This window comes from Electrona antarctica (assembly GCF_951216825.1).
Source record: "Electrona antarctica genome assembly, contig: scaffold_25, whole genome shotgun sequence".
Classification (NCBI taxonomy): domain Eukaryota; kingdom Metazoa; phylum Chordata; class Actinopteri; order Myctophiformes; family Myctophidae; genus Electrona; species Electrona antarctica.
This window is the reverse complement of record NW_027637034.1, coordinates 1,839,151-1,865,263: the sequence shown is the minus strand read 5'-3', so window position 1 is coordinate 1,865,263 and position 26,113 is coordinate 1,839,151. Positions and strand designations below refer to the sequence as shown.

At 39.5% G+C, this 26,113-nt stretch overlaps 2 protein-coding genes across 3 annotated transcripts in view; one reads left to right on the top strand and one right to left on the bottom strand.

Moving 5' to 3' along the window:
* The window catches only part of LOC306919443 (uncharacterized protein), a 461,602-nt gene that overhangs the window by 181,301 nt on the left and 254,188 nt on the right, over nucleotides 1-26,113 (bottom strand). The gene's annotated exons all lie outside the window — the stretch shown is intronic.
* Nucleotides 10,950-11,870, top strand: LOC306919353 (cysteine/serine-rich nuclear protein 3-like; the record flags this gene model as incomplete). Its single annotated transcript, XM_079532147.1, has 1 exon — nucleotides 10,950-11,870. A coding segment is annotated over one exon (921 nt), but the record flags the coding sequence as incomplete, so codon positions are not given.

Below are 26,113 nucleotides of genomic sequence, written 5' to 3'. Positions count from 1 at the left end.
GATCATGCTCTTTATTCTTGTCTTGCAGCTTGCCATTGCACTCCAGGCCCTGAAGGGAATCGGTCTGATCCACACAGACATCAAACTAGACAACATCATGCTGGTGAACCAACGACAACAACCCCTCAAAGTCAAACTCATTGACTTTGGTCTGGCCGTTCCTGTCTCTGAGACCAAGCAACGGAGGATCAGACCTCCTCTTCAGTATAGGTGAGCCTTATTATCTGCTTCACTGAAAGCTCAATGCAAACAAATATTAAAATGGAAAGTGTAACGAGTGCAATTGAGAACTTGAAGAAACTTGAAAGTTGCTAACATTATCCTTTTCTTTTACAACCCACAGATCACCAGAACTCTTCCTGGGCCTCCCGATCACAGAGGCACTTGACATGTGGTCACTGGGCTGTATGGTGGTTAATGGGATGCTGTTCCGTGATCTCTTTGGCGGGAAGACTGAATATGATGTGGTGAGTATTGTGCTGATGCACTGTACATTACTACATGCATCCTGACTGTACTCTTTAATCCATAGTTATAGCCTAACACTGTTAATGAAATATTCTCAATATGTGAAATATCCTGTGTTTTTTCTACAGGTTCAATCCATCCTCTTGACACTTGGTATGCCAGAGCAATCCCTCTTGGATGCTGGACAAACAACCTGCAGCTATTTCATTCAGGAAGACGATACATGGAGATTTAAGGTATGACTGCAACTAATATTGGAGTAACAACTTCATCTCTGAAATGTTCAAGAATAGGCTGTCTTTGCACGTCATTCAATCAGATCACTAAAATTTTTGTTTTGTGTTTTCCAGGAACCAGAGGAGTATTACACAGTGCAGGAGTTAAAGGCAGAACTGCTAATAGAGGATGTTATGTATACACTTACATGTGTGATTTGCTCACTGGAAGAAGTGTTCTCCTCCCTGCGTTGCGATGCTGATGAAACATCTTGTGACGTCTTCATGGACCTGTTGAAACGAATGCTTCATCTGGATCCAGAGGGGAGGATAACACCTGACCAGGTGTTGGACCATCCCTTCATCACCATGCCTCACCTATGACCGTCTCAAGGTGTTTGTGGGGTCAACCATTGCAAATGTCATGCACTCCCAGTTATTGGTATTGGATTTTGTGTACAGTACATGTTTGACTATGACAACGCCACAATATGGTGATGTCGGCCAACACTGATCCAGACAGGACACTATGCTACCTAAGACACTTCAGTCAACTGAAACTGAGATCATGTGTGACCCATGGGGTGTACCATTTGTGATCACAGTACTCTTAGTAGTTATACTGTAAGAACACATGCACTATCACTGACTGTTACTATATGACTATATACTATACACACTGCTGTTGCAGTGCTGCTAATAGATGATGTTATGTATACACTTACATGTGTGATATTATCTGCTGCTAAGTGTTGTCTCTCACCTGCACAACAGACTGTGATTCTATATTAGTATATTATATACATTTCATGTGTTTATTTTACATTTTGTATTTAATATTGCACTTGCAAGTTTATATTGTACATACCAGTACTGCATATGACATCACATCAAACTGCATTTGATTGAGTTTTTCTTTCTCTTCTGCACTGTAATGTGTTATGTATTTTTGTTTTAAAATAAGCATTTCTAATTGTATGTATTATTCCCTTGCACATTATACTATATTAGACATGTTATATTAGACATTGTGTTATGTTCACATCATTGGCTGCATTCCAACTGAGAAGAAATTAGCACAATACATTTTGTAAATAATTGTTCTATTGAAATATGTTTTAAGTTGTAAACATGGTTGAAATAAAGGGTGTTACCTTGAAATATGCGTTGTGTACGTTCTTAAATATGGCCCAGAACAGGTTTTAAAACATTCATATTTTCCAGTTAACTTATATCTCTACATTTATTGATTGTATACTAGATATAACGTCCTTGCGGTCATGTTTCCATCCATCCATGTCCTATATATGTATTAGTAAAGGCTATTAAATTAGTGTCTATTTGGGGGTCCTTGGCGTGACGTTTGGGAACCACTGATATACAGCAGGGTATAAAGCCTTTTAAAACAAACAGCAGCCTGTTGTGCACTCACTGTAAGTAAACATTGCACTTTAACATTGTCACCACAAACAATAATAGCAATGATTGTTACAAGAACATATAGCCATTTTAACACACCTGAAACATTGCACACTAGAAAGCTGAAAGAGTGATAACAGTTCCATGTGATGATAGACCTATTACTGTAGTTCTGCTGAAACTCATCAGAGTCAAAGAGGTGTGAAATGGTCTCAGTTCATCCAAAATGTGATCATTAGCAGGTGATCTGTCCAATGCCAGACAACGAGTGACCATTAACACGTTAATCTCTGCATTTGAATGCATATAGTGAATGAAGCATCAGCCATCATCATTTAGCATGTGTACATTTTAACATGGGGAAATAATGTGGGGTTTGTTCATTATTTAGCATTTGAAAAACATTGAATAAAAGTGCATTCATCACCACCATATTGAGAGAGAACCCTGCTAAAATGTATCAGCTTATGTTTTTGTTCAGTGTATTTTCATTCAATCCCTTCCAGTTTCACTATGACTTATATGACTGGATATGGAGACAGTAACCTCTGTTACTGAACAAACAAATAATTAATATAGGATATAATTGAATAAGTATAATGATATATCCTGATTTATCTTGACTTATCCTGATCATTTATTAATACTATGGACACATGTTTCTGCACACAGGCCTACACATTACACAATGGGATTTCACTGTAAATATAGATAAGAAATGAAATGAAACCAATAGCGCACAATAGAATATGAGACTTTGATTTGACAATATACTTATTTGCTGTTCCAGTCCTGTACAGAAACCAGACCACTGTCTTCTATACTAAAGTGGAAACAAATTGAACCTACATTACAACCTAACACATAAAATACAAGGGGTGCTGTATATAGGCTACTTGTAAAAGACAAGATGTGAAGGCTTGTCTACTATTTATAAATATTGTTTGAAACAAATAGGCCTAACTGTTTTACTTCCGTTTTCTTGTTTTTAATAAATGTTTAAAGTCAAGATTTGTTTTTTATCTGTGGTTTGTAAGTGTTCCAAGATAAATTAAGATAAATGGGATGTAAATCACAGTATGAGCAGTTGTTTCTTCACCAGAGCTGGTTCTCCTTGGTTCTGATGTTACTGAAATAATGTGGAGAAATCCTCAAGATGAATGGCTCTGCTGCAGTAACAATTAATTCATATCCACTTATTCAATAGTTAGATTGTACATATTTATCCAGATACTGAGTAAGTCATTTTTGGATTAACTACTATACTGCTTTTTAAGGTTTATTATAAACCAGCAGTTGTTATGCACCACATGTGGAAGAACTCCCAGAAAACAGCAGGTATGCTGGCACTCTTATTTATTTTACATCACAATGAAATACTGTTCTGTTTCCCACTGCATTTGATTGAGTTTTTCTTTCTCTTCTGCACTGTAATGTTTTATGTATTTTTGTTTTAGTTATGATTTTATATATGTTTCCTGATGTGTGCAAAGCACATTGAAATGCCTTGTTGGAATTTGCTATACCAATAACGTTATTTTATATTTATGCTGGCTCCTGCTTTGACTTTAAGAAACTCCTCAATGGATCACTAGACTAGTAGACTAAATATTGTTCAACCAAAGTGGACTGTTATGTTCAAGTGGACTCTGTTTTCGACCATTGAATGGTTTTTCTCCAGATTAACTGGAAAACCAGTTCTTAAAGGGGCATTCCACTCATTTTCAACATTTTACTATGTCATTATATACCTTAGAGCTGCATTAAACATGCCAAAATATTAGACAAGTTGTTCTGATTTTGTACCAAAACTCCCCAGCCACATAGACAAAGCCAACACTCAATGGAAATCAGACTTTGAATAGGGGACACATTAGCACATTCCAAACCAGCCTGGGACAAGAAGCATAGAGGTGTCACTGACACCAAATGGGCCATTAGACACCGGGCTCAGGAAACAAAAGAGAAACACATGTAAATTTGTCTTTGTTGAAATGGAGCCATGGGGTGAATTAACCCCAATAAGGCTAAATAAACCAAAAGTCCTACAACAATAAGGTAAACTTAAACTCTTAAACTTAAACTGGAGATAATCTAAGAGTGATTGGATTAGGCTTCCTTCAAGTACATGGCGAATGCACTCATTCCTTGCACTCATTCCTTGCATATGTTGCGACCTTCGGTCGCAACATATGTAGGTACATTGCACTGAAGTCCCCAGGTCCCCCCAGTCGAGCTTGTACCTGTAACTTGGGGGAAGTCTATTATAATTATTACTGATTCTCCAGTAAAGACATGTTGCCTCTACAAAAACCACACTACAAATGAAAGAAACCAGAACAAGAGAACACACACCCATTGATTCTGATTGGACGGAATTAAACAATGGCCAAGTAAACCACACCCATCAACAAAGCTAATTGGCCGAATGACTATGAGTCACGCCCACCATTAGGAACACATAAAACCAGGGCTCCAGCACAACTAATCATTCTCTAACAGAATCTTGCCTGAGGAAGGACCAACCAGTCCGAAACGTCTACTTTTCCAGCTCTCCTTTATATTTGATTCCGTCGTGAGTGAAGCGCCACCGTCGAGTCATGAGAGGTATTCTGAAAAGAAAGTTTGAGGAGGTCGACGATGAAGATCCATTCTACTCCTCACCTCCATCATCGTCCCTGCCTTCTCCTGCCTCCACGGAATGGGATTCTGATGGGGAGAGCAGCTCCTCAGAAAGCCAGGACTTTACAACTAATGGTTCTGCTTCACCTGCTGCCAGTCAACCCATCCAGTCTATTCTGAAGAGGCCAAAGCTGGAAGGGAGGCAGAGCAACGTGCGCTTTGATCTGGTGACGGTGTTCTACTTCCCACAATGCCAGGGTTTCACTAGCGTACCCTTTCGCGGGGGTGCCAGTCTGGGCATGTTGCACAGGCACAGCACTCTCCGCAGATACACAATGGCAGAGCACGCCCTGGAACAACGGAGTTGGCGCAGAGAGAGACTACGAGAGAGACGGAGAGAGGAGAAGCTTGAGGCTTTGAGACACCAGTTGATGGCCAATGTTATCATTGACCAGAGAGAATATGAGCGACTGACTGCAGACCAGGTCCCAGACGGAGACACTGACGTCCACATCACCGACGCCGAGCTGGAGGATGGGAACAGCTTCCTGCAGCCGTACTCCTACAAGCACAGACAGGCACTCCTGCGAGCAGCAGGTGTGAAGCACATTGACAAAGAGGAGAAGAGACAGCTGCATTCCCTGCGTGTCTTCAGGGAGGACTCTGGATGCAATTGCCAGGGTTTCTGTGAGCCAGAGACTTGTGAATGCAGTCTGGCAGGAATCAAGTGCCACATGGACGCATGCCTCCCATGCTGCACTAAAGACGGCTGCGCAAACATTCAGGGACGCGTAGAGTTCAACTCCAGACGCGTGCAGACCCACTACATCGACACCGTCATGAGGCTAGAACTAGAGAGGCTACTACAAGATGATACGCCTGACCGTAGAGACAAGCTGGACGGCGTGTTCAACTCTGTTGATGTCCCGTCCCCAACACCACTGGTCATGGTGACCTCCAGCTCCTCCCAACACTCGGACGGTCCAGAGAGTTACATGGTGTCTGAGATGGACCTGCTGGACAGAGGCCAGTACCTGGTCCAGAGCTTCATGGGGGAAGGAAGCTTTGGGACGGTGGCCAAAGCCATCAGCACGTTCACCGGTGACACAGTGGCCATCAAGATATTGAAGAATCGCCACAATCACGATGAATTGGCAGCACATGAGGTAAGCAATAGCATTGTTCTTGAAGATTTTAATATTTGGCTCTGATTTATCATTAAGTTATCTAATCTAAATCTTTCTTGTATTCCTAGATGGCGGTGTTGCAAATGATGAAAGTCCTGGACCCTGACACGTGTGGAACAGTGAGATTTTACGACAGCTTTGTGCATAAAGGATTGAGATGCATGGTGTTTGAGTCTCTGGATGTTAATCTCCTGGATTTCTTGAACGAGAGACATGTCCATATGTCCATGATGGAGACGAGATGCATCATACAGCAGGTATGGCTTTGACAATTACATTTTAAAGTAATGGAGAAAATATTGATACAAAGATACTGAGTTGAATTTCTGAATTTCTGATCATGCTCTTTATTCTTGTCTTGCAGCTTGCCATTGCACTCCAGGCCCTGAAGGGAATCGGTCTGATCCACACAGACATCAAACTAGACAACATCATGCTGGTGAACCAACGACAACAACCCCTCAAAGTCAAACTCATTGACTTTGGTCTGGCCGTTCCTGTCTCTGAGACCAAGCAACGGAGGATCAGACCTCCTCTTCAGTATAGGCGAGCCTTATTATCTGCTTCACTGAAAGCTCAATGCAAACAAATATTAAAATGGAAAGTGTAACGAGTGCAATTGAGAACTTGAAGAAACTTGAAAGTTGCTAACATTATCCTTTTCTTTTACAACCCACAGATCACCAGAACTCTTCCTGGGCCTCCCGATCACAGAGGCACTTGACATGTGGTCACTGGGCTGTATGGTGGTTAATGGGATGCTGTTCCGTGATCTCTTTGGCGGGAAGACTGAATATGATGTGGTGAGTATTGTGCTGATGCACTGTACATTACTACATGCATCCTGACTGTACTCTTTAATCCATAGTTATAGCCTAACACTGTTAATGAAATATTCTCAATATGTGAAATATCCTGTGTTTTTTCTACAGGTTCAATCCATCCTCTTGACACTTGGTATGCCAGAGCAATCCCTCTTGGATGCTGGACAAACAACCTGCAGCTATTTCATTCAGGAAGACGATACATGGAGATTTAAGGTATGACTGCAACTAATATTGGAGTAACAACTTCATCTCTGAAATGTTCAAGAATAGGCTGTCTTTGCACGTCATTCAATCAGATCACTAAAATTTTTGTTTTGTGTTTTCCAGGAACCAGAGGAGTATTACACAGTGCAGGAGTTAAAGGCAGAACTGCTAATAGAGGATGTTATGTATACACTTACATGTGTGATTTGCTCACTGGAAGAAGTGTTCTCCTCCCTGCGTTGCGATGCTGATGAAACATCTTGTGACGTCTTCATGGACCTGTTGAAACGAATGCTTCATCTGGATCCAGAGGGGAGGATAACACCTGACCAGGTGTTGCACCATCCCTTCATCACCATGCCTCACCTATGACCGTCTCAAGGTGTTTGTGGGGTCAACCATTGCAAATGTAATGCACTCCCAGTTATTGGTATTGGATTTTGTGTACAGTACATGTTTGACTATGACAACGCCACAATATGGTGATGTCGGCCAACACTGATCCAGACAGGACACTATGCTACCTAAGACACTTCAGTCAACTGAAACTGAGATCATGTGTGACCCATGGGGTGTACCATTTGTGATCACAGTACTCTTAGTAGTTATACTGTAAGAACACATGCACTATCACTGACTGTTACTATATGACTATATACTATACACACTGCTGTTGCAGTGCTGCTAATAGATGATGTTATGTATACACTTACATGTGTGATATTATCTGCTGCTAAGTGTTGTCTCTCACCTGCACAACAGACTGTGATTCTATATTAGTATATTATATACATTTCATGTGTTTATTTTACATTTTGTATTTAATATTGCACTTGCAAGTTTATATTGTACATACCAGTACTGCATATGACATCACATCAAACTGCATTTGATTGAGTTTTTCTTTCTCTTCTGCACTGTAATGTGTTATGTATTTTTGTTTTAAAATAAGCATTTCTAATTGTATGTATTATTCCCTTGCACATTATACTATATTAGACATGTTATATTAGACATTGTGTTATGTTCACATCATTGGCTGCATTCCAACTGAGAAGAAATTAGCACAATACATTTTGTAAATAATTGTTCTATTGATATATGTTTTAAGTTGTAAACATGGTTGAAATAAAACGTGTTACCTTGAAATATGCGTTGTGTACGTTCTTAAATATGGCCCAGAACAGGTTTTAAAACATTCATATTTTCCAGTTAACTTATATCTCTACATTTATTGATTGTATACTAGATAGAACGTCCTTGCGGTCATGTTTCCATCCATCCATGTCCTATATATGTATTAGTAAAGGCTATTAAATTAGTGTCTATTTGGGGGTCCTTGGCGTGACGTTTGGGAACCACTGATATACAGCAGGGTATAAAGCCTTTTAAAACAAACAGCAGCCTGTTGTGCACTCACTGTAAGTAAACATTGCACTTTAACATTGTCACCACAAACAATAATAGCAATGATTGTTACAAGAACATATAGCCATTTTAACACACCTGAAACATTGCACACTAGAAAGCTGAAAGAGTGATAACAGTTCCATGTGATGATAGACCTATTACTGTAGTTCTGCTGAAACTCATCAGAGTCAAAGAGGTGTGAAATGGTCTCAGTTCATCCAAAATGTGATCATTAGCAGGTGATCTGTCCAATGCCAGACAACGAGTGACCATTAACACGTTAATCTCTGCATTTGAATGCATATAGTGAATGAAGCATCAGCCATCATCATTTAGCATGTGTACATTTTAACATGGGGAAATAATGTGGGGTTTGTTCATTATTTAGCATTTGAAAAACATTGAATAAAAGTGCATTCATCACCACCATATTGAGAGAGAACCCTGCTAAAATGTATCAGCTTATGTTTTTGTTCAGTGTATTTTCATTCAATCCCTTCCAGTTTCACTATGACTTATATGACTGGATATGGAGACAGTAACCTCTGTTACTGAACAAACAAATAATTAATATAGGATATAATTGAATAAGTATAATGATATATCCTGATTTATCTTGACTTATCCTGATCATTTATTAATACTATGGACACATGTTTCTGCACACAGGCCTACACATTACACAATGGGATTTCACTGTAAATATAGATAAGAAATGAAATGAAACCAATAGCGCACAATAGAATATGAGACTTTGATTTGACAATATACTTATTTGCTGTTCCAGTCCTGTACAGAAACCAGACCACTGTCTTCTATACTAAAGTGGAAACAAATTGAACCTACATTACAACCTAACACATAAAATACAAGGGGTGCTGTATATAGGCTACTTGTAAAAGACAAGATGTGAAGGCTTGTCTACTATTTATAAATATTGTTTGAAACAAATAGGCCTAACTGTTTTACTTCCGTTTTCTTGTTTTTAATAAATGTTTAAAGTCAAGATTTGTTTTTTATCTGTGGTTTGTAAGTGTTCCAAGATAAATTAAGATAAATGGGATGTAAATCACAGTATGAGCAGTTGTTTCTTCACCAGAGCTGGTTCTCCTTGGTTCTGATGTTACTGAAATAATGTGGAGAAATCCTCAAGATGAATGGCTCTGCTGCAGTAACAATTCATTCATATCCACTTATTCAATAGTTAGATTGTACATATTTATCCAGATACTGAGTAAGTCATTTTTGGATTAACTACTATACTGCTTTTTAAGGTTTATTATAAACCAGCAGTTGTTATGCACCACATGTGGAAGAACTCCCAGAAAACAGCAGGTATGCTGGCACTCTTATTTATTTTACATCACAATGAAATACTGTTCTGTTTCCCACTGCATTTGATTGAGTTTTTCTTTCTCTTCTGCACTGTAATGTTTTATGTATTTTTGTTTTAGTTATGATTTTATATATGTTTCCTGATGTGTGCAAAGCACATTGAAATGCCTTGTTGGAATTTGCTATACCAATAACGTTATTTTATATTTATGCTGGCTCCTGCTTTGACTTTAAGAAACTCCTCAATGGATCACTAGACTAGTAGACTAAATATTGTTCAACCAAAGTGGACTGTTATGTTCAAGTGGACTCTGTTTTCGACCATTGAATGGTTTTTCTCCAGATTAACTGGAAAACCAGTTCTTAAAGGGGCATTCCACTCATTTTCAACATTTTACTATGTCATTATATACCTTAGAGCTGCATTAAACATGCCAAAATATTAGACAAGTTGTTCTGATTTTGTACCAAAACTCCCCAGCCACATAGACAAAGCCAACACTCAATGGAAATCAGACTTTGAATAGGGGACACATTAGCACATTCCAAACCCGCCTGGGACAAGAAGCATAGAGGTGTCACTGACACCAAATGGGCCATTAGACACCGGGCTCAGGAAACAAAAGAGAAACACATGTAAATTTGTCTTTGTTGAAATGGAGCCATGGGGTGAATTAACCCCAATAAGGCTAAATAAACCAAAAGTCCTACAACAATAAGGTAAACTTAAACTCTTAAATTTAAACTGGAGATAATCTAAGAGTGATTGGATTAGGCTTCCTTCAAGTACATGGCGAATGCACTCATTCCTTGCACTCATTCCTTGCATATGTTGCGACCTTCGGTCGCAACATATGTAGGTACATTGCACTGAAGTCCCCAGGTCCCCCCAGTCGAGCTTGTACCTGTAACTTGGGGGAAGTCTATTATAATTATTACTGATTCTCCAGTAAAGACATGTTGCCTCTACAAAAACCACACTACAAATGAAAGAAACCAGAACAAGAGAACACACACCCATTGATTCTGATTGGACGGAATTAAACAATGGCCAAGTAAACCACACCCATCAACAAAGCTAATTGGCCGAATGACTATGAGTCACGCCCACCATTAGGAACACATAAAACCAGGGCTCCAGCACAACTAATCATTCTCTAACAGAATCTTGCCTGAGGAAGGACCAACCAGTCCGAAACGTCTACTTTTCCAGCTCTCCTTTATATTTGATTCCGTCGTGAGTGAAGCGCCACCGTCGAGTCATGAGAGGTATTCTGAAAAGAAAGTTTGAGGAGGTCGACGATGAAGATCCATTCTACTCCTCACCTCCATCATCGTCCCTGCCTTCTCCTGCCTCCACGGAATGGGATTCTGATGGGGAGAGCAGCTCCTCAGAAAGCCAGGACTTTACAACTAATGGTTCTGCTTCACCTGCTGCCAGTCAACCCATCCAGTCTATTCTGAAGAGGCCAAAGCTGGAAGGGAGGCAGAGCAACGTGCGCTTTGATCTGGTGACGGTGTTCTACTTCCCACAATGCCAGGGTTTCACTAGCGTACCCTTTCGCGGGGGTGCCAGTCTGGGCATGTTGCACAGGCACAGCACTCTCCGCAGATACACAATGGCAGAGCACGCCCTGGAACAACGGAGTTGGCGCAGAGAGAGACTACGAGAGAGACGGAGAGAGGAGAAGCTTGAGGCTTTGAGACACCAGTTGATGGCCAATGTTATCATTGACCAGAGAGAATATGAGCGACTGACTGCAGACCAGGTCCCAGACGGAGACACTGACGTCCACATCACCGACGCCGAGCTGGAGGATGGGAACAGCTTCCTGCAGCCGTACTCCTACAAGCACAGACAGGCACTCCTGCGAGCAGCAGGTGTGAAGCACATTGACAAAGAGGAGAAGAGACAGCTGCATTCCCTGCGTGTCTTCAGGGAGGACTCTGGATGCAATTGCCAGGGTTTCTGTGAGCCAGAGACTTGTGAATGCAGTCTGGCAGGAATCAAGTGCCACATGGACGCATGCCTCCCATGCTGCACTAAAGACGGCTGCGCAAACATTCAGGGACGCGTAGAGTTCAACTCCAGACGCGTGCAGACCCACTACATCGAAACCGTCATGAGGCTAGAACTAGAGAGGCTACTACAAGATGATACGCCTGACCGTAGAGACAAGCTGGACGGCGTGTTCAACTCTGTTGATGTCCCGTCCCCAACACCACTGGTCATGGTGACCTCCAGCTCCTCCCAACACTCGGACGGTCCAGAGAGTTACATGGTGTCTGAGATGGACCTGCTGGACAGAGGCCAGTACCTGGTCCAGAGCTTCATGGGGGAAGGAAGCTTTGGGACGGTGGCCAAAGCCATCAGCACGTTCACCGGTGACACAGTGGCCATCAAGATATTGAAGAATCGCCACAATCACGATGAATTGGCAGCACATGAGGTAAGCAATAGCATTGTTCTTGAAGATTTTAATATTTGACTCTGATTTATCATTAAGTTATCTAATCTAAATCTTTCTTGTATTCCTAGATGGCTGTGTTGCAAATGATGAAAGTCCTGGACCCTGACACGTGTGGAACAGTGAGATTTTACGACAGCTTTGTGCATAAAGGATTGAGATGCATGGTGTTTGAGTCTCTGGATGTTAATCTCCTGGATTTCTTGAACGAGAGACATGTCCATATGTCCATGATGGAGACGAGATGCATCATACAGCAGGTATGGCTTTGACAATTACATTTTAAAGTAATGGAAAAAATATTGATACAAAGATACTGAGTTGAATTTCTGAATTTCTGATCATGCTCTTTATTCTTGTCTTGCAGCTTGCCATTGCACTCCAGGCCCTGAAGGGAATCGGTCTGATCCACACAGACATCAAACTAGACAACATCATGCTGGTGAACCAACGACAACAACCCCTCAAAGTCAAACTCATTGACTTTGGTCTGGCCGTTCCTGTCTCTGAGACCAAGCAACGGAGGATCAGACCTCCTCTTCAGTATAGGTGAGCCTTATTATCTGCTTCACTGAAAGCTCAATGCAAACAAATATTAAAATGGAAAGTGTAACGAGTGCAATTGAGAACTTGAAGAAACTTGAAAGTTGCTAACATTATCCTTTTCTTTTACAACCCACAGATCACCAGAACTCTTCCTGGGCCTCCCGATCACAGAGGCACTTGACATGTGGTCACTGGGCTGTATGGTGGTTAATGGGATGCTGTTCCGTGATCTCTTTGGCGGGAAGACTGAATATGATGTGGTGAGTATTGTGCTGATGCACTGTACATTACTACATGCATCCTGACTGTACTCTTTAATCCATAGTTATAGCCTAACACTGTTAATGAAATATTCTCAATATGTGAAATATCCTGTGTTTTTTCTACAGGTTCAATCCATCCTCTTGACACTTGGTATGCCAGAGCAATCCCTCTTGGATGCTGGACAAACAACCTGCAGCTATTTCATTCAGGAAGACGATACATGGAGATTTAAGGTATGACTGCAACTAATATTGGAGTAACAACTTCATCTCTGAAATGTTCAAGAATAGGCTGTCTTTGCACGTCATTCAATCAGATCACTAAAATTTTTGTTTTGTGTTTTCCAGGAACCAGAGGAGTATTACACAGTGCAGGAGTTAAAGGCAGAACTGCTAATAGAGGATGTTATGTATACACTTACATGTGTGATTTGCTCACTGGAAGAAGTGTTCTCCTCCCTGCGTTGCGATGCTGATGAAACATCTTGTGACGTCTTCATGGACCTGTTGAAACGAATGCTTCATCTGGATCCAGAGGGGAGGATAACACCTGACCAGGTGTTGGACCATCCCTTCATCACCATGCCTCACCTATGACCGTCTCAAGGTGTTTGTGGGGTCAACCATTGCAAATGTAATGCACTCCCAGTTATTGGTATTGGATTTTGTGTACAGTACATGTTTGACTATGACAACGCCACAATATGGTGATGTCGGCCAACACTGATCCAGACAGGACACTATGCTACCTAAGACACTTCAGTCAACTGAAACTGAGATCATGTGTGACCCATGGGGTGTACCATTTGTGATCACAGTACTCTTAGTAGTTATACTGTAAGAACACATGCACTATCACTGACTGTTACTATATGACTATATACTATACACACTGCTGTTGCAGTGCTGCTAATAGATGATGTTATGTATACACTTACATGTGTGATATTATCTGCTGCTAAGTGTTGTCTCTCACCTGCACAACAGACTGTGATTCTATATTAGTATATTATATACATTTCATGTGTTTATTTTACATTTTGTATTTAATATTGCACTTGCAAGTTTATATTGTACATACCAGTACTGCATATGACATCACATCAAACTGCATTTGATTGAGTTTTTCTTTCTCTTCTGCACTGTAATGTGTTATGTATTTTTGTTTTAAAATAAGCATTTCTAATTGTATGTATTATTCCCTTGCACATTATACTATATTAGACATGTTATATTAGACATTGTGTTATGTTCACATCATTGGCTGCATTCCAACTGAGAAGAAATTAGCACAATACATTTTGTAAATAATTGTTCTATTGAAATATGTTTTAAGTTGTAAACATGGTTGAAATAAAGGGTGTTACCTTGAAATATGCGTTGTGTACGTTCTTAAATATGGCCCAGAACAGGTTTTAAAACATTCATATTTTCCAGTTAACTTATATCTCTACATTTATTGATTGTATACTAGATAGAACGTCCTTGCGGTCATGTTTCCATCCATCCATGTCCTATATATGTATTAGTAAAGGCTATTAAATTAGTGTCTATTTGGGGGTCCTTGGCGTGACGTTTGGGAACCACTGATATACAGCAGGGTATAAAGCCTTTTAAAACAAACAGCAGCCTGTTGTGCACTCACTGTAAGTAAACATTGCACTTTAACATTGTCACCACAAACAATAATAGCAATGATTGTTACAAGAACATATAGCCATTTTAACACACCTGAAACATTGCACACTAGAAAGCTGAAAGAGTGATAACAGTTCCATGTGATGATAGACCTATTACTGTAGTTCTGCTGAAACTCATCAGAGTCAAAGAGGTGTGAAATGGTCTCAGTTCATCCAAAATGTGATCATTAGCAGGTGATCTGTCCAATGCCAGACAACGAGTGACCATTAACACGTTAATCTCTGCATTTGAATGCATATAGTGAATGAAGCATCAGCCATCATCATTTAGCATGTGTACATTTTAACATGGGGAAATAATGTGGGGTTTGTTCATTATTTAGCATTTGAAAAACATTGAATAAAAGTGCATTCATCACCACCATATTGAGAGAGAACCCTGCTAAAATGTATCAGCTTATGTTTTTGTTCAGTGTATTTTCATTCAATCCCTTCCAGTTTCACTATGACTTATATGACTGGATATGGAGACAGTAACCTCTGTTACTGAACAAACAAATAATTAATATAGGATATAATTGAATAAGTATAATGATATATCCTGATTTATCTTGACTTATCCTGATCATTTATTAATACTATGGACACATGTTTCTGCACACAGGCCTACACATTACACAATGGGATTTCACTGTAAATATAGATAAGAAATGAAATGAAACCAATAGCGCACAATAGAATATGAGACTTTGATTTGACAATATACTTATTTGCTGTTCCAGTCCTGTACAGAAACCAGACCACTGTCTTCTATACTAAAGTGGAAACAAATTGAACCTACATTACAACCTAACACATAAAATACAAGGGGTGCTGTATATAGGCTACTTGTAAAAGACAAGATGTGAAGGCTTGTCTACTATTTATAAATATTGTTTGAAACAAATAGGCCTAACTGTTTTACTTCCGTTTTCTTGTTTTTAATAAATGTTTAAAGTCAAGATTTGTTTTTTATCTGTGGTTTGTAAGTGTTCCAAGATAAATTAAGATAAATGGGATGTAAATCACAGTATGAGCAGTTGTTTCTTCACCAGAGCTGGTTCTCCTTGGTTCTGATGTTACTGAAATAATGTGGAGAAATCCTCAAGATGAATGGCTCTGCTGCAGTAACAATTAATTCATATCCACTTATTCAATAGTTAGATTGTACATATTTATCCAGATACTGAGTAAGTCATTTTTTGATTAACTACTATACTGCTTTTTAAGGTTTATTATAAACCAGCAGTTGTTATGCACCACATGTGGAAGAACTCCCAGAAAACAGCAGGTATGCTGGCACTCTTATTTATTTTACATCACAATGAAATACTGTTCTGTTTCCCACTGCATTTGATTGAGTTTTTCTTTCTCTTCTGCACTGTAATGTTTTATGTATTTTTGTTTTAGTTATGATTTTATATATGTTTCCTGATGTGTGCAAAGCACATTGAAATGCCTTGTTGGAATTTGCTATACCAATAACGTTATTTTATATTTATGCTGGCTCCTGCTTTGACTTTAAGAAACTCCTCAATGGATCACTAGACTAGTAGACTAAATATTGTTCAACCAAAGTGGACTGTTATGTTCAAGTGGACTCTGTTTTCGACCATTGAATGGTTTTTCTCCAGATTAACTGGAAAACCAGTTCTTAAAGGGGCATTCCACTCATTTTCAACATTTTACTATGTCATTATATACCTTAGAGCTGCATTAAACATGCCAAAATATTAGACAAGTTGTTCTGATTTTGTACCAAAACTCCCCAGCCACATAGACAAAGCCAACACTCAATGGAAATCAGACTTTGAATAGGGGACACATTAGCACATTCCAAACCAGCCTGGGACAAGAAGCATAGAGGTGTCACTGACACCAAATGGGCCATTAGACACCGGGCTCAGGAAACAAAAGAGAAACACATGTAAATTTGTCTTTGTTGAAATGGAGCCATGGGGTGAATTAACCCCAATAAGGCTAAATAAACCAAAAGTCCTACAACAATAAGGTAAACTTAAACTCTTAAACTTAAACTGGAGATAATCTAAGAGTGATTGGATTAGGCTTCCTTCAAGTACATGGCGAATGCACTCATTCCTTGCACTCATTCCTTGCATATGTTGCGACCTTCGGTCGCAACATATGTAGGTACATTGCACTGAAGTCCCCAGGTCCCCCCAGTCGAGCTTGTACCTGTAACTTGGGGGAAGTCTATTATAATTATTACTGATTCTCCAGTAAAGACATGTTGCCTCTACAAAAACCACACTACAAATGAAAGAAACCAGAACAAGAGAACACACACCCATTGATTCTGATTGGACGGAATTAAACAATGGCCAAGTAAACCACACCCATCAACAAAGCTAATTGGCCGAATGACTATGAGTCACGCCCACCATTAGGAACACATAAAACCAGGGCTCCAGCACAACTAATCATTCTCTAACAGAATCTTGCCTGAGGAAGGACCAACCAGTCCGAAACGTCTACTTTTCCAGCTCTCCTTTATATTTGATTCCGTCGTGAGTGAAGCGCCACCGTCGAGTCATGAGAGGTATTCTGAAAAGAAAGTTTGAGGAGGTCGACGATGAAGATCCATTCTACTCCTCACCTCCATCATCGTCCCTGCCTTCTCCTGCCTCCACGGAATGGGATTCTGATGGGGAGAGCAGCTCCTCAGAAAGCCAGGACTTTACAACTAATGGTTCTGCTTCACCTGCTGCCAGTCAACCCATCCAGTCTATTCTGAAGAGGCCAAAGCTGGAAGGGAGGCAGAGCAACGTGCGCTTTGATCTGGTGACGGTGTTCTACTTCCCACAATGCCAGGGTTTCACTAGCGTACCCTTTCGCGGGGGTGCCAGTCTGGGCATGTTGCACAGGCACAGCACTCTCCGCAGATACACAATGGCAGAGCACGCCCTGGAACAACGGAGTTGGCGCAGAGAGAGACTACGAGAGAGACGGAGAGAGGAGAAGCTTGAGGCTTTGAGACACCAGTTGATGGCCAATGTTATCATTGACCAGAGAGAATATGAGCGACTGACTGCAGACCAGGTCCCAGACGGAGACACTGACGTCCACATCACCGACGCCGAGCTGGAGGATGGGAACAGCTTCCTGCAGCCGTACTCCTACAAGCACAGACAGGCACTCCTGCGAGCAGCAGGTGTGAAGCACATTGACAAAGAGGAGAAGAGACAGCTGCATTCCCTGCGTGTCTTCAGGGAGGACTCTGGATGCAATTGCCAGGGTTTCTGTGAGCCAGAGACTTGTGAATGCAGTCTGGCAGGAATCAAGTGCCACATGGACGCATGCCTCCCATGCTGCACTAAAGACGGCTGTGCAAACATTCAGGGACGCGTAGAGTTCAACTCCAGACGCGTGCAGACCCACTACATCGACACCGTCATGAGGCTAGAACTAGAGAGGCTACTACAAGATGATACGCCTGACCGTAGAGACAAGCTGGACGGCGTGTTCAACTCTGTTGATGTCCCGTCCCCAACACCACTGGTCATGGTGACCTCCAGCTCCTCCCAACACTCGGACGGTCCAGAGAGTTACATGGTGTCTGAGATGGACCTGCTGGACAGAGGCCAGTACCTGGTCCAGAGCTTCATGGGGGAAGGAAGCTTTGGGACGGTGGCCAAAGCCATCAGCACGTTCACCGGTGACACAGTGGCCATCAAGATATTGAAGAATCGCCACAATCACGATGAATTGGCAGCACATGAGGTAAGCAATAGCATTGTTCTTGAAGATTTTAATATTTGGCTCTGATTTATCATTAAGTTATCTAATCTAAATCTTTCTTGTATTCCTAGATGGCTGTGTTGCAAATGATGAAAGTCCTGGACCCTGACACGTGTGGAACAGTGAGATTTTACGACAGCTTTGTGCATAAAGGATTGAGATGCATGGTGTTTGAGTCTCTGGATGTTAATCTCCTGGATTTCTTGAACGAGAGACATGTCCATATGTCCATGATGGAGACGAGATGCATCATACAGCAGGTATGGCTTTGACAATTACATTTTAAAGTAATGGAAAAAATATTGATACAAAGATACTGAGTTGAATTTCTGAATTTCTGATCATGCTCTTTATTCTTGTCTTGCAGCTTGCCATTGCACTCCAGGCCCTGAAGGGAATCGGTCTGATCCACACAGACATCAAACTAGACAACATCATGCTGGTGAACCAACGACAACAACCCCTCAAAGTCAAACTCATTGACTTTGGTCTGGCCGTTCCTGTCTCTGAGACCAAGCAACGGAGGATCAGACCTCCTCTTCAGTATAGGTGAGCCTTATTATCTGCTTCACTGAAAGCTCAATGCAAACAAATATTAAAATGGAAAGTGTAACGAGTGCAATTGAGAACTTGAAGAAACTTGAAAGTTGCTAACATTATCCTTTTCTTTTACAACCCACAGATCACCAGAACTCTTCCTGGGCCTCCCGATCACAGAGGCACTTGACATGTGGTCACTGGGCTGTATGGTGGTTAATGGGATGCTGTTCCGTGATCTCTTTGGCGGGAAGACTGAATATGATGTGGTGAGTATTGTGCTGATGCACTGTACATTACTACATGCATCCTGACTGTACTCTTTAATCCATAGTTATAGCCTAACACTGTTAATGAAATATTCTCAATATGTGAAATATCCTGTGTTTTTTCTACAGGTTCAATCCATCCTCTTGACACTTGGTATGCCAGAGCAATCCCTCTTGGATGCTGGACAAACAACCTGCAGCTATTTCATTCAGGAAGACGATACATGGAGATTTAAGGTATGACTGCAACTAATATTGGAGTAACAACTTCATCTCTGAAATGTTCAAGAATAGGCTGTCTTTGCACGTCATTCAATCAGATCACTAAAAAATTTGTTTTGTGTTTTCCAGGAACCAGAGGAGTATTACACAGTGCAGGAGTTAAAGGCAGAACTGCTAATAGAGGATGTTATGTATACACTTACATGTGTGATTTGCTCACTGGAAGAAGTGTTCTCCTCCCTGCGTTGCGATGCTGATGAAACATCTTGTGACGTCTTCATGGACCTGTTGAAACGAATGCTTCATCTGGATCCAGAGGGGAGGATAACACCTGACCAGGTGTTGGACCATCCCTTCATCACCATGCCTCACCTATGACCGTCTCAAGGTGTTTGTGGGGTCAACCATTGCAAATGTAATGCACTCCCAGTTATTGGTATTGGATTTTGTGTACAGTACATGTTTGACTATGACAACGCCACAATATGGTGATGTCGGCCAACACTGATCCAGACAGGACACTATGCTACCTAAGACACTTCAGTCAACTGAAACTGAGATCATGTGTGACCCATGGGGTGTACCATTTGTGATCACAGTACTCTTAGTAGTTATACTGTAAGAACACATGCACTATCACTGACTGTTACTATATGACTATATACTATACACACTGCTGTTGCAGTGCTGCTAATAGATGATGTTATGTATACACTTACATGTGTGATATTATCTGCTGCTAAGTGTTGTCTCTCACCTGCACAACAGACTGTGATTCTATATTAGTATATTATATACATTTCATGTGTTTATTTTACATTTTGTATTTAATATTGCACTTGCAAGTTTATATTGTACATACCAGTACTGCATATGACATCACATCAAACTGCATTTGATTGAGTTTTTCTTTCTCTTCTGCACTGTAATGTGTTATGTATTTTTGTTTTAAAATAAGCATTTCTAATTGTATGTATTATTCCCTTGCACATTATACTATATTAGACATGTTATATTAGACATTGTGTTATGTTCACATCATTGGCTGCATTCCAACTGAGAAGAAATTAGCACAATACATTTTGTAAATAATTGTTCTATTGATATATGTTTTAAGTTGTAAACATGGTTGAAATAAAACGTGTTACCTTGAAATATGCGTTGTGTACGTTCTTAAATATGGCCCAGAACAGGTTTTAAAACATTCATATTTTCCAGTTAACTTATATCTCTACATTTATTGATTGTATACTAGATAGAACGTCCTTGCGGTCATGTTTCCATCCATCCATGTCCTATATATGTATTAGTAAAGGCTATTAAATTAGTGTCTATTTGGGGGTCCTTGGCGTGACGTTTGGGAACCACTGATATACAGCAGGGTATAAAGCCTTTTAAAACAAACAGCAGCCTGTTGTGCACTCACTGTAAGTAAACATTGCACTTTAACATTGTCACCACAAACAATAATAGCAATGATTGTTACAAGAACATATAGCCATTTTAACACACCTGAAACATTGCACACTAGAAAGCTGAAAGAGTGATAACAGTTCCATGTGATGATAGACCTATTACTGTAGTTCTGCTGAAACTCATCAGAGTCAAAGAGGTGTGAAATGGTCTCAGTTCATCCAAAATGTGATCATTAGCAGGTGATCTGTCCAATGCCAGACAACGAGTGACCATTAACACGTTAATCTCTGCATTTGAATGCATATAGTGAATGAAGCATCAGCCATCATCATTTAGCATGTGTACATTTTAACATGGGGAAATAATGTGGGGTTTGTTCATTATTTAGCATTTGAAAAACATTGAATAAAAGTGCATTCATCACCACCATATTGAGAGAGAACCCTGCTAAAATGTATCAGCTTATGTTTTTGTTCAGTGTATTTTCATTCAATCCCTTCCAGTTTCACTATGACTTATATGACTGTATATGGAGACAGTAACCTCTGTTACTGAACAAACAAATAATTAATATAGGATATAATTGAATAAGTATAATGATATATCCTGATTTATCTTGACTTATCCTGATCATTTATTAATACTATGGACACATGTTTCTGCACACAGGCCTACACATTACACAATGGGATTTCACTGTAAATATAGATAAGAAATGAAATGAAACCAATAGCGCACAATAGAATATGAGACTTTGATTTGACAATATACTTATTTGCTGTTCCAGTCCTGTACAGAAACCAGACCACTGTCTTCTATACTAAAGTGGAAACAAATTGAACCTACATTACAACCTAACACATAAAATACAAGGGGTGCTGTATATAGGCTACTTGTAAAAGACAAGATGTGAAGGCTTGTCTACTATTTATAAATATTGTTTGAAACAAATAGGCCTAACTGTTTTACTTCCGTTTTCTTGTTTTTAATAAATGTTTAAAGTCAAGATTTGTTTTTTATCTGTGGTTTGTAAGTGTTCCAAGATAAATTAAGATAAATGGGATGTAAATCACAGTATGAGCAGTTGTTTCTTCACCAGAGCTGGTTCTCCTTGGTTCTGATGTTACTGAAATAATGTGGAGAAATCCTCAAGATGAATGGCTCTGCTGCAGTAACAATTAATTCATATCCACTTATTCAATAGTTAGATTGTACATATTTATCCAGATACTGAGTAAGTCATTTTTGGATTAACTACTATACTGCTTTTTAAGGTTTATTATAAACCAGCAGTTGTTATGCACCACATGTGGAAGAACTCCCAGAAAACAGCAGGTATGCTGGCACTCTTATTTATTTTACATCACAATGAAATACTGTTCTGTTTCCCACTGCATTTGATTGAGTTTTTCTTTCTCTTCTGCACTGTAATGTTTTATGTATTTTTGTTTTGGTTATGATTTTATATATGTTTCCTGATGTGTGCAAAGCACATTGAAATGCCTTGTTGGAATTTGCTATACCAATAACGTTATTTTATATTTATGCTGGCTCCTGCTTTGACTTTAAGAAACTCCTCAATGGATCACTAGACTAGTAGAGTACAGTGCAGGAGTTAAAGGCAGAACTGCTAATAGAGGATGTTATGTATACACTTACATGTGTGATTTGCTCACTGGAAGAAGTGTTCTCCTCCCTGCGTTGCGATGCTGATGAAACATCTTGTGACGTCTTCATGGACCTGTTGAAACGAATGCTTCATCTGGATCCAGAGGGGAGGATAACACCTGACCAGGTGTTGGACCATCCCTTCATCACCATGCCTCACCTATGACCGTCTCAAGGTGTTTGTGGGGTCAACCATTGCAAATGTAATGCAATCCCAGTTATTGGTATTGGATTTTGTGTACAGTACATGTTTGACTATGACAACGCCACAATATGGTGATGTCGGCCAACACTGATCCAGACAGGACACTATGCTACCTAAGACACTTCAGTCAACTGAAACTGAGATCATGTGTGACCCATGGGGTGTACCATTTGTGATCACAGTACTCTTAGTAGTTATACTGTAAGAACACATGCACTATCACTGACTGTTACTATATGACTATATACTATACACACTGCTGTTGCAGTGCTGCTAATAGATGATGTTATGTATACACTTACATGTGTGATATTATCTGCTGCTAAGTGTTGTCTCTCACCTGCACAACAGACTGTGATTCTATATTAGTATATTATATACATTTCATGTGTTTATTTTACATTTTGTATTTAATATTGCACTTGCAAGTTTATATTGTACATACCAGTACTGCATATGACATCACATCAAACTGCATTTGATTGAGTTTTTCTTTCTCTTCTGCACTGTAATGTGTTATGTATTTTTGTTTTAAAATAAGCATTTCTAATTGTATGTATTATTCCCTTGCACATTATACTATATTAGACATGTTATATTAGACATTGTGTTATGTTCACATCATTGGCTGCATTCCAACTGAGAAGAAATTAGCACAATACATTTTGTAAATAATTGTTCTATTGATATATGTTTTAAGTTGTAAACATGGTTGAAATAAAACGTGTTACCTTGAAATATGCGTTGTGTACGTTCTTAAATATGGCCCAGAACAGGTTTTAAAACATTCATATTTTCCAGTTAACTTATATCTCTACATTTATTGATTGTATACTAGATAGAACGTCTTTGCGGTCATGTTTCCATCCATCCATGTCCTATATATGTATTAGTAAAGGCTATTAAATTAGTGTCTATTTGGGGGTCCTTGGCGTGACGTTTGGGAACCACTGATATACAGCAGGGTATAAAGCCTTTTAAAACAAACAGCAGCCTGTTGTGCACTCACTGTAAGTAAACATTGCACTTTAACATTGTCACCACAAACAATAATAGCAATGATTGTTACAAGAACATATAGCCATTTTAACACACCTGAAACATTGCACACTAGAAAGCTGAAAGAGTGATAACAGTTCCATGTGATGATAGACCTATTACTGTAGTTCTGCTGAAACTCATCAGAGTCAAAGAGGTGTGAAATGGTCTCAGTTCATCCAAAATGTGATCATTAGCAGGTGATCTGTCCAATGCCAGACAACGAGTGACCATTAACACGTTAATCTCTGCATTTGAATGCATATAGTGAATGAAGCATCAGCCATCATCATTTAGCATGTGTACATTTTAACATGGGGAAATAATGTGGGGTTTGTTCATTATTTAGCATTTGAAAAACAATGAATAAAAGTGCATTCATCACCACCATATTGAGAGAGAACCCTGCTAAAATGTATCAGCTTATGTTTTTGTTCAGTGTATTTTCATTCAATCCCTTCCAGTTTCACTATGACTTATATGACTGGATATGGAGACAGTAACCTCTGTTACTGAACAAACAAATAATTAATATAGGATATAATTGAATAAGTATAATGATATATCCTGATTTATCTTGACTTATCCTGATCATTTATTAATACTATGGACACATGTTTCTGCACACAGGCCTACACATTACACAATGGGATTTCACTGTAAATATAGATAAGAAATGAAATGAAACCAATAGCGCACAATAGAATATGAGACTTTGATTTGACAATATACTTATTTGCTGTTCCAGTCCTGTACAGAAACCAGACCACTGTCTTCTATACTAAAGTGGAAACAAATTGAACCTACATTACAACCTAACACATAAAATACAAGGGGTGCTGTATATAGGCTACTTGTAAAAGACAAGATGTGAAGGCTTGTCTACTATTTATAAATATTGTTTGAAACAAATAGGCCTAACTGTTTTACTTCCGTTTTCTTGTTTTTAATAAATGTTTAAAGTCAAGATTTGTTTTTTATCTGTGGTTTGTAAGTGTTCCAAGATAAATTAAGATAAATGGGATGTAAATCACAGTATGAGCAGTTGTTTCTTCACCAGAGCTGGTTCTCCTTGGTTCTGATGTTACTGAAATAATGTGGAGAAATCCTCAAGATGAATGGCTCTGCTGCAGTAACAATTAATTCATATCCACTTATTCAATAGTTAGATTGTACATATTTATCCAGATACTGAGTAAGTCATTTTTGGATTAACTACTATACTGCTTTTTAAGGTTTATTATAAACCAGCAGTTGTTATGCACCACATGTGGAAGAACTCCCAGAAAACAGCAGGTATGCTGGCACTCTTATTTATTTTACATCACAATGAAATACTGTTCTGTTTCCCACTGCATTTGATTGAGTTTTTCTTTCTCTTCTGCACTGTAATGTTTTATGTATTTTTGTTTTAGTTATGATTTTATATATGTTTCCTGATGTGTGCAAAGCACATTGAAATGCCTTGTTGGAATTTGCTATACCAATAACGTTATTTTATATTTATGCTGGCTCCTGCTTTGACTTTAAGAAACTCCTCAATGGATCACTAGACTAGTAGACTAAATATTGTTCAACCAAAGTGGACTGTTATGTTCAAGTGGACTCTGTTTTCGACCATTGAATGGTTTTTCTCCAGATTAACTGGAAAACCAGTTCTTAAAGGGGCATTCCACTCATTTTCAACATTTTACTATGTCATTATATACCTTAGAGCTGCATTAAACATGCCAAAATATTAGACAAGTTGTTCTTATTTTGTACCAAAACTCCCCAGCCACATAGACAAAGCCAACACTCAATGGAAATCAGACTTTGAATAGGGGACACATTAGCACATTCCAAACCAGCCTGGGACAAGAAGCATAGAGGTGTCACTGACACCAAATGGGCCATTAGACACCGGGCTCAGGAAACAAAAGAGAAACACATGTAAATTTGTCTTTGTTGAAATGGAGCCATGGGGTGAATTAACCCCAATAAGGCTAAATAAACCAAAAGTCCTACAACAATAAGGTAAACTTAAACTCTTAAACTTAAACTGGAGATAATCTAAGAGTGATTGGATTAGGCTTCCTTCAAGTACATGGCGAATGCACTCATTCCTTGCAATGTACTTACATACACTTACATATGTTGCGACCTTCGGTCGCAACATATGTAGGTACATTGCACTGAAGTCCCCAGGTCCCCCCAGTCGAGCTTGTACCTGTAACTTGGGGGAAGTCTATTATAATTATTACTGATTCTCCAGTAAAGACATGTTGCCTCTACAAAAACCACACTACAAATGAAAGAAACCAGAACAAGAGAACACACACCCATTGATTCTGATTGGACGGAATTAAACAATGGC